Genomic DNA, 10,103 nt, shown 5'->3' with positions numbered 1-10,103 from the left:
AAGCAAAGCAAATGCGCACACACAAACACACAGAAGTGTGTGCACTCACACCACACACATAAGGGTCCAGGATCAATTTCTTAATTGTTTGTGGACCTACGTTATATATTTTATATTTTTTAATTCTGGCTGAGCTCTACTTTTTTTTTTCCTTTTTTTTTTTTTCTTTTAAACTTTTCTTTGTGCTGCATGTTTCCCAAAGCTAAGAATTTAGTATTTCTCCCCAGATATACTCTTTGGATTTCTGCCAACATCAGCTTTTATGTTCAGTGGGGAAAAAGTAAGCCTGGTAAGTATTGTATGAACGGCAGCTTTATTCTCAAGTACCTCAAGAGGTCTAATCACTTTTAACCAATTTTTCCCTCCTCCACACCTTACCATCTCCATCCCGCTCCCCCCTCCCCCCAAGCAAAAAATAAAACAACAAAAAAAACCCCCACCACCCCACCAAGGTACAGAATTTAACTCAGTGTTTTCTTAACAAATAGTCTGCAGCGTTTTCACTTTGGCCACTCTTAAGGATGCAGGCATAGAGAAGGGAGTGTTGGACTAGCATGTATTAAAGAAAAAGGAACATTAACATTGCAGATCTCTCTCAAAAAGACTAAAACACTAACAAATACAAGTCAATGCACGTTTGCTTTAAACTAGTGTAATTCGTTTTCACATTGGATTAAACATTGTTTTGTATACCAAACATTACAGTGCTGTTTATCTCCTCCAACCATGCAAAAAATAGCTAAAACGTGCCACTTGTGCCACAAATAGAATATGACTAATTCCCCTACATACCTTCCAAAATCAGTATTTGAAATGAGAAAAACAGAAGTACTGAAATCCTCCTTCAAAAGCTTTATAAAGAAATATAGACACAAAGCTGCCAATTAATACCAAGATGGCACAAATTACAGATTTGTACAGAAAGCCCACGTTACGTCACCTGACACTTCTCTCAGCCTCATCATTTGAAAGGCCATATCCTGCAAGGTCAGAAAGTGATGACTTTAAAAGGATTCTGAACTTCCATGTCCCCATCTACAGGAGTAGGAACAGGAGGTATCCAGGAACTTTGAAACACCTGGTATTTAACACCTTCAACTCACACTGAGAATTTGAGGCACGCCGCAATTTACAGGATCAAGCCTTACAGAGGCAGAAGAGACTTGACTAGTGCAGTAATTCACAGAAGTTTCTAGAGAGCTGCCACACAGCTTTCTGAAAGTCTTCCAAGTATGAACCATGCTTCAATGCTTGCCTGTGAACACACATGAACTGCAATACTCCTGGGGACCAAAGCAGCAACCAAATAAAATTCCCCCTTAGGTTGTGAACTGAGCATCTTCACTAGAAAACTGATGCTGAAGAATGAACACAATTTTATGTTCTGCAAAAAAGCAGGGGCAGCAATCAGTGCATGTGAGCCTTTTACTCTTGCTCTCTTGATTGACACCCTCCCCCCTTTCCTCATTCCTCTGAGCTTCTCTGATAAACAGCATTGCAAGTTGGTTTAAAAAAAAAAAAATTACAAGAGAGAGTTCTGTTGGTCATCTATTTACATGTGGCATCACTCCACAAGAAGTTTGATCTCATTGGCTAATAGCTGGTTCATGTTGAATAGAGCCCCCGGGAGCTTGGTGAGCAACTCTCTCTCCGTGGTCTCAGGGTCGCTGTCGACAGAGCTGGAGCTAGCACTCATATTGTCGACAGCGGCACTAGCTGGAGGGCCCAGCTCTGGCTCGCTAGTCTCGCTGGCCGTGGACACCACAGAGAGCAAGGACATGCGCCGCGTCAAGCGACCGGGGGCAAGGAGAGAAGTGGCATAGTCCGCTATGATACCAGCTACATCTAGATTACAAGCCTTGTCAAAGGCAATGAAACCTACATTTGCATTGGCCTCACAGACGTAGAATGAACCGTCGTCCTTCATCAGCAGGTCAATGCCGCACACGTCCATCCCCAGGATGTTTGACACTTGGACTGCCAACTGCTTGCCTTGTTCACTCAGGGAGCACATCATCCCTACACCACCTGGAAAAAGTGAAAAAAACTTGCTGTCTGTAGTTTGGTCACAGGTGACTGACGTCCTTCTCAACTGGTTGGTGCTTGTTGGTTGGGAAGCTCCAAAGAGATCCTGCAAGCATACTGCTCATGACTCAGAAAGCAACCTCCTTTCCACAGTGACTACTAATGAACTTGAAGCCACAGCAGGATTTCAAAAGATTCTGACCTGCCAAAGACGGGTCAAGATTATGATTTGTTTAAAAAACAGTGAAGTGCTGACTTTTTAGTCAAGAAACCAGCAGCACAAGGGTGGCGATTCTCCGCCTCTACTCCACTCTCATGAGACCCCACGGGGAGTACTGCATCCAGCTCTGGAGTCCTCAGCACAGGCAGGACATGGACCTGTTAGAGTGAGTCCAGAGGAGGGCCACAAAGATGATCAGAGGCTGGAGCTCATCCCATATGAAAACAGGCTGAGAGAGTTGGGCTTGTTTGGCCTGGAGAAGAGAAGGCTCCGGGGAGGCCCTATAGCAGCCTTCCAGTACCTGATGGGGGTCTACAGGAGAGAGAGGGAGGGACTCTGTATCAGGGAGTGTAGTGATAGGATATGGGGTAATGGTTTTGAGCTGAAGGAGGACAGATTTAGATTAGATTTTAAGAAACAACTTTTTACTGTGAGGGTAGTGGGACACTGGAACAGGTTGCCCAGGGAAGCTGTGGATGCCCCATCCCTGGAGGTGTTCAAGGCCAGGCTGGATGAGGCTTTGAGCAACCTGGGCTAGTGGAAGGTGTCTCTGTCCATGGCAGGGGGGTTGGAACTAGATGATCTTTAAGGTCCCTTCCAACCCAAACCATTCTATGACTCTATGAAAGGTATACATTTTTATGATCCTGGGATATTAAAAAGATGACCTAACAAACAATCCTTGTTCCTTCTAAGGTAAAGGCTTTCCATACATATTTGTACATTATCACAATAAATCTTTCCACAAAATTAAACCAAGTGTTCCTGATAAGACTACAGCTCTAACAGATATAATTCAGGGGGAGAGGGGTTAAGACATTATGATCTGCACATGTCCTTCTCACCTTGCTATCCTAGGTTACTGTCTCTAAAGCAAGAATTAGGAACATTTGTCTCTGAACCTCACCTGGTCCAGTTCACAGTCCATCATCTAGGTATTAACTGACTCAGACTTCATCTATCACAACACTTACATAAAAAAAAAAAAAAAAACACCACAACAACACAAACAAATAAAAAAAAAGTTTAGCAAGCAAATCTTGCAGGCTGTATTTCCTCAGCATCAAGTAGCAACTAAAACCTCTCAGGCATTTTGACTAACCAAAACTGTACTACACATGAAGACATTTTATCCCATCGCTGCTCAGGTTCAGTACAGTTTCAGCCAGGCAACCTCAACCCTCCTTCCTCCTCCTACCCTCAGAAACCACCCTGTCGTACACCCAAAGCTATTCAGAAACTCAGTTCTGAGTATGCTACAACCAACACAGTAACCTTCCTCCTCCTCCCAGACCTGGTCTTTGGGGGAAAAGGTCGCAAGGAGGAGCCTGACAGACTTCAGGCAGTACAGCAGAGGCACAATACATTCCAATTCTTTATTGTCTTCAACAATTTCCTCCCTTAACACTCTCTTCTACCCTCTTGCCAACTGGCTATCTCCTCCACCTCCCTCAGTCTCATCTCCTGTCTTCCTTCTTCTTCTGTTCCTCTTAACAGGATGAAATTAATGATAACATGGCATTAGCATGACACTGCCACTACCACATCAGTTGCTCTGCTTGTGTTCCTAGAACTTTCACCTCCTTTTCATCCATCCTATCCTTCTAATACTTTGGGCAGAGAATGTCTTTCCTTCTGTGTTTGCTCAACATGCATCCCACTTAATCCTCACTCTCATGTTTCTTCTGTAAACCCCCAACAGTAAGCACAATCAATTCAAAATAAAATAAAACAAAACCTGCAACTTTTGTCAGTTGCGTTTGTGATTTTTCAACTGGATTGAAAAATTCTGATTAAAAACCATGAACAATGCCTTTTCGTACCAAGTGAGCAGTTACTCTGCATCCTCCCATCTGTTGAGCAGCGGAGCATGGTGCCCACCACACGGCCTCCTACTACGATGACACGTACATCCTTGCCATGGGACTCTTTCACGTATTTTTGAAATAAGTAAGGGGCATCGTGACGGATCAAATGGCTTAGGTCTGCCAAATGGTGCTTGTCTCGTGCCAAGAATACAGCTTTACCTGTATGAAGAAAAGAACATCAAAAATTGGAAGAAGCTACCGATACAAGCTGTGTCAATGATTCTGTGCGTAAAAGTAAAACCTCTGACCAGTACGCTGCCCATTCTTACAGGCCCCATCTGTAGCTTATACCCATTTACTAATTTTTCTGTGGGCACCAGTATTCCACTGCTTCAGTGCTTCTAAGTGTTCAAGTACTGACAGAGTCAAGCAGCTATATGAGGAGTAAAAAACCGAAATATATATTAAAAAAAAAAGAGGAAAGGAAAGAAAAGAAAACAGCTTTAGATAAAGGAGGTGGTCTTGTCATTTCAACTCCTTTTGGTGCAAGTCCTTAATGAGAAAAAAAAGGAAGAAATACTTAAAGAGCAGCAGACATTTAGTTAATAACAAAGTTTTGTTCATCCAAAAGGAATGGACCCACAGGCTACAGTTTTTACACACAGGAACCAATGACTTGAAACTGTTAAACACCAGGCAGCTAAAGAACTCTGAAGCTGCTGGTGTGCCACTGCAGAACCAAATGCTTCTCTGGTGGGAAATTGCTGAGAGCTGCTCTTCCCAATACTTACAAGAGCTCACAACTCCAGAATGAGGCTTTGCAGTGGAACAACTATGTTCAGTGGAAAACACAAGACTCCACAGTATCCAAGATAATTCAACAGAAGATTCCACAAGACATAAAATGAATGGAATCTACAATTTTGAAAAAAACTCTTTAGAAATCACTAGGTTTTCTGCAAGCAACCGTCTCAAGGACTTGTTTTGTTTAACCTAAAACACATCATTTAATTCCCCTTCATTTCTAGAGTACATCAGACTTTTGTTCTTTTCCAGTTTTACTAATACTGATGAAAGTCACCCCTGAAACAGACTCTACCACTTTTCATCTTGCTTCTAGTCTTACAAGATGGTATCCCTTTTCATCTTCAGCTACATTTCCCAACTCCTCTTCCCCTTTGTTAAGAACTATTTTATGTCATATTAGATTTATATTTTGCAATAAGGCTGCACAATTTTTTTTTTTGTGGCAGGATTGTCACTCAGTTATGCTACAATGTTAACAGAGTACAAAAATCAATTAATAAACTGCCTATCTTAACTATGGGAACAGAAATGCAGTAGTAGCAGAACTAGGAGAAATAATGAGTGAAGAAGAATTCCACCAAGTGCTCCAAAGCCCAACTGGAGCAGCCTCTGCTTCGTCAGGATTTAAGGTCTCCATAACGCAGAATACTGCTTGAAGAACATGGGATTTCTCATCGTAAATTATCAGAATGTAGGCTTAAAAATCATAACAAGAAAGCAAAAACCTTGATGTGCTTTCTCCCATTCCCAACTTTAGCTCTCCTATAGGCACTTCATAATCCTACTGTATTCCTGATACGGGATAGGAAGAATGATGCCTTGGATGGGAAATACTTGGTTCTTGGGAATTATGCAGCATCATGACATCTTGGCAAAAATAAGATTGGCACATTTACTGCAGCAGCAAACTACACAGAAAATGGGCCTAGAAGAGTATGACTTTTACTCATCATCCAGTACCTTTGATCATGTTTGCCTGTTATTTTTTAAATACAATTTGAAAATGGCTGCTCTTCAATTAATTTGAAAATTTTTCCCCAACTCTCCCAATGTGAAAGGATATGTACTGTGCATAAATTTTCATTAAAATGGCTGTCATTTAAACTGCTCTAAAGAAAAATTTGTAAACAGAGATTTACACAAATTCTGGCTAAAAGGAAGAAAGTCAATAGCTGAAAACTCTATAAGCAGTGTCAAGTCAAATCCACTGTCTAAGATACTCCACAGTTGTCAAATACAGCTTGCTGCAAAGTCAAACTCCAACTTGGTTTCAGAGCATCACAAGCGCTTTAAAGCCATATGAATATGTATTACTGCTAAGAGAAACAGGTCTGATCTTCCTCTGCCCTGGCCTTTTGCTCTCATTCTTCCATTACATCAATACAAGCACTTGTGCAAGTAAATGACAATTCACGTAAGGAATTAATACAAGTAAAAATAACCAATCTAAATTTATCCAATATCAGTTCCTGAATCCATTTACTACATGGCTACAGAAACACTCATGCCAGCAGAAGAGATGCACCAGAGCAGCACAGAGTGGGAACAAACTCACAGACAGTAAGAATGAAGAAGTGGTATCTTTTTGTTATGCTTTTGTTTAAGGTAATTCCTGGTTTATGGCTTAAACTTCAGTTTCAGTCTCTTTTTACTTCTAGTACTTATTACATTGGCTTTAAAGTAAATTAAAAACAGTGCAATCTCCTGTGCAAATAACCTCAGAAACAGATTTTAAACCTGGTTTCCTTTGTAGATCACTACCTAATATTGAATGAAATTGATATATTTTTTCATATTCAATACTTAAAAGACTGATAACACAACAACTTAATCTGAACCTGCTGTATTATCACCAGCACTGTCAGAGATATTTTTCTGGAAAAGAGATCTAGTTTGACAAACAATACATGAGATTTTGTTTAAATCAGAATCCTAATTATAGATAAAGTCAAGTAGAAAAAAAATCAAATTAAGACTGAATGAACTAAAATTTCATTTCTTATGCCTATTTAAAAACATCCCTGAAATCCATGTAGGCTTCTCTCTACTTTCCCTCAGGCCAGATCTTCCATTATTCCAGTTCAAAGCTCTCCTCACAGAAGTCACCAATGCACCATAATTTCTAACCCCTATCCTCGCTGCTATTGCAAGACTAGGTTCTACTAAAACTGCTTCCCAGTGTTGCAGCCTACTCAACATTCAGAAGTCAAAGTGTGGTAGAATTGAAATGTACCACAAAGAAGTCCAACACCTAATAGACCTTCTTAACTATTATCCCTTGTCGTGACAAATTAAAGAGTGCTGCTCAGAAATCTCCTTGCCCTCACCCCTGACCTCACACCCACCTCGGTGACCCCGCGTGTTCTTCACCACCATAGGGAACTCCAGCACTTCCGCCTCATCAATCATTTTGGCAAAATTCTCATGACCACCTGGCAAAAAAAAAAAAAAAACCAACAACATTATGTGCCACCAATCTGGTGCGGCCAAATTGGGGATTCAATTGCCACACATTCCTCCCACCCTTACAGCTTAGATAATGCAGAAGAAACTATTGGTTAAGAGGAACTTGGTCAGGGAGCATGATCAGACTTTGAAGGTGTTTGTAATCTGTGGGATACTAACTACTACTTTGTTTGAAATGGAAAACACAGGTTGACAAAGGCCTGCTGATCACAACCCCAAAAGGCTTGATCCAATCTTCCAAATCTGAATGCCCCAATTCTACCATCTTGATTCAGTTTATCCCTTTTACTTTATCAACTCCCACCTTTTCAAACGTCTAGCAGGAAAATAGCACAGACATAACACCATTAATAGTACCATCCAAACTACTAACCAAGAAAGCAACATGGAATACAAAGACAAGGTATAATCCAGAGAGCAGCAACAACACAAATCTTGTCACTCCACCTCCCCCCTTTCCAAGGCTTAAGTCTCCTGCATCTCATTCTCCCTATTTCCTGAAGTAGTACTTCAACCTTTTCATCTGATTGCATCGGTAAGGACCTTAGAAAGTAGCTTTTAATGACCATTCACATGATTATGGTTGATACTTCAAGGTTATTTGAGTTCAGTTCAATACACAGAAGGTGGACCACAGGACAAGAAATACAGCGTGTGCAGGGAGTTGGAGAAGTCAAGCCAAGACACTGGTCACAAAGCCAACAGCAGCCGTCACTACCCTGCCATGGATTTTAATGTATGTTACAGAATAACATGTCATTCAGCACATCTTGAATCCAGCTCTCACTGATAATTTGATAATTGTGTTAAAAAAAGAAAAAAAAGGAAGAAGAAAAGAGAAAATAAAAAGAGAGGTCACGATGCTGTCAAATTCCAGAGGCAGGCGTTAAAAGAAGTACCAGAGAGTTATGAACAAATAGATGTTCTGCAATTACCCCATCATTCGTGGTCTCCCCTTCCCCCCAAAAAATGGAAAACTCATTCCTTTCTCAAAGAGATAGAGCAACCACATCTATAAAGAAAGGATATGTTTCTTTTCATATGTGTTTTGACAGTAATTTATGAAAACAGTAACTCATAGTAATTGATGGAAAAACATGGTTTTGTTTTTGCCAAGTTCCCTTAATAAAAGTCTATTGGTGCAACCACACAAAGGGAGGAAACTACTGGTATTTCCCAAGAAGGCCAGGAAGGCTGAAAGATATCTTCAGTTCTTTAATATACTGTAATTAAAGGCAGAAATAGCATCAGGATAGCTCAAACAACTGGTTTCTCTAATCTCGCACTCTGTGAGGAACCAGACTCCAGAGGCAGGCACAAAAAACAGTAATTATTAACTGTTCTGGTGGGAAACAAACCCCAAGCAATTGTTAAAAGTTGAACACGAGGGCCTGTACTCTTTTCTTCCTTTCACAATAACTAATATATTTGCAGAGATTTTGATTCATCTAGAAGTTTAATCTACTTTCAGATTTTACCAAACTCTAGATTTTTATAGTATCCTATAACATTTAGTTCCTCAAGTTCTTGTCTGTTGTTTCAGGCAACTGGAAAAGAGTTTTAGCAGTAACAGCCAAAGTTAGTTGCTTGGCAGGCTAAGGTACAGTTGAAGTACTCTTCCCAAAGCACCGCAGATAATCAACAAAACCAAAACCAGCATCTGAGTGTCATGACTTTAATTTCCTTTTCTGGTTACTGAACACTTATCTGTGGAACTGGCCTCATGCTACTTAATTCTATGGATTTACAAAATTTTACTGGTATCTCTTGTACTGCAAAAGCATAAATTAATGTAGGCAGCTATGCTATCCTTTTGATCCAAAAGCCTTACCATATGAAAAAGTGTCTGGAAGAGGCACACCATGACCAGCAAGTTCTTGAAACGTCCAGAACTTGTTGACACAGTTGAGGATGGCTTGGGGACGATTCATCAATCGACAGCCCATCTTCTCTAGGTGGCGAAGGACTGTGATATCGCTGTCACTCTGGACCCAAGGTGTTGGTACACGCACAACCACCACTTGAGGATAAGCAGTAATCAGCTCCCCATTCACCCGGAGACCTAAAGAAGGAAGAGAAAAACATCCCAATCAACTACAAGGTCTTCAGGAGAATGTAAACAGGCAAAGAAACACTGTGCTATATGTGGTCACAACAGAGATACCAGACGTCAACAGTGAGTATTAAAACAGCGCAAGTCTCCCTAAAATGCATTCGTCAGTTGACCTGTTTCATACACGTCACTCTTAACTTAAAATGAGGACTAGGCAAAGAACAGACTGTATTAGGGCACACAATCTTGGGCTCCTTCCCAGGCTGAAGGACATTTTTAATAGGTTGACACGTCATCCTTTCTATGGGTGTTAGCTGCACACTACATTCACATCAGCAGTATCCATAGCTCAGGACGTTCCTGCCTTGCACCACTGGGTCTTGCCTACATGATACTGTTCATACTTTTCCCAGTCCCAGCTGTACTGGTCCCTCTGTTTGTGGTATCATGTCACATAATATACTGTCAAAGTAACAGATCAGATATGATCCTTAAAAAAAGAAAAAAAGCAGTATTTTTAACACAGATAATTTCAACAATCTGATTTATACTAAATGATTACTCAGAAATAACTTTCATCAGCTATCAGGGAAGCACCCCATGACATTAAGGCAGGAACTAGAAGAAAAGCCAGCTTTGCCACGAAGACCAATGTATTACTTAATCATGAGCTATAGTTTTACAGACATTGTTTCTGAAAAAGAGATAGTGAAAGACATGCTGC

The 10,103-nt window shown here is 40.7% G+C and overlaps 1 protein-coding gene across 1 annotated transcript; it reads right to left on the bottom strand.

Moving 5' to 3' along the window:
* Positions 1-1,348: 1,348 nt before the first annotated feature.
* On the bottom strand, positions 1,349-9,389 carry RIMKLB (ribosomal modification protein rimK-like family member B; the record flags this gene model as incomplete). The annotated part of the gene is made up of 4 exons (XM_010075328.1): positions 1,349-2,028; positions 4,069-4,272; positions 7,206-7,292; positions 9,158-9,389. Coding segments are annotated over 4 exons (987 nt in total), but the record flags the coding sequence as incomplete, so codon positions are not given.
* Positions 9,390-10,103: the final 714 nt, after the last annotated feature.

The sequence above is a fragment of the Pterocles gutturalis genome, unplaced genomic scaffold, assembly GCF_000699245.1.
Source record: "Pterocles gutturalis isolate BGI_N339 unplaced genomic scaffold, ASM69924v1 scaffold19502, whole genome shotgun sequence".
NCBI lineage: Eukaryota > Metazoa > Chordata > Aves > Pterocliformes > Pteroclidae > Pterocles > Pterocles gutturalis.
Note: the sequence above shows the minus strand (reverse complement) of the source record. Positions and strands in the feature narration are given on the sequence as shown.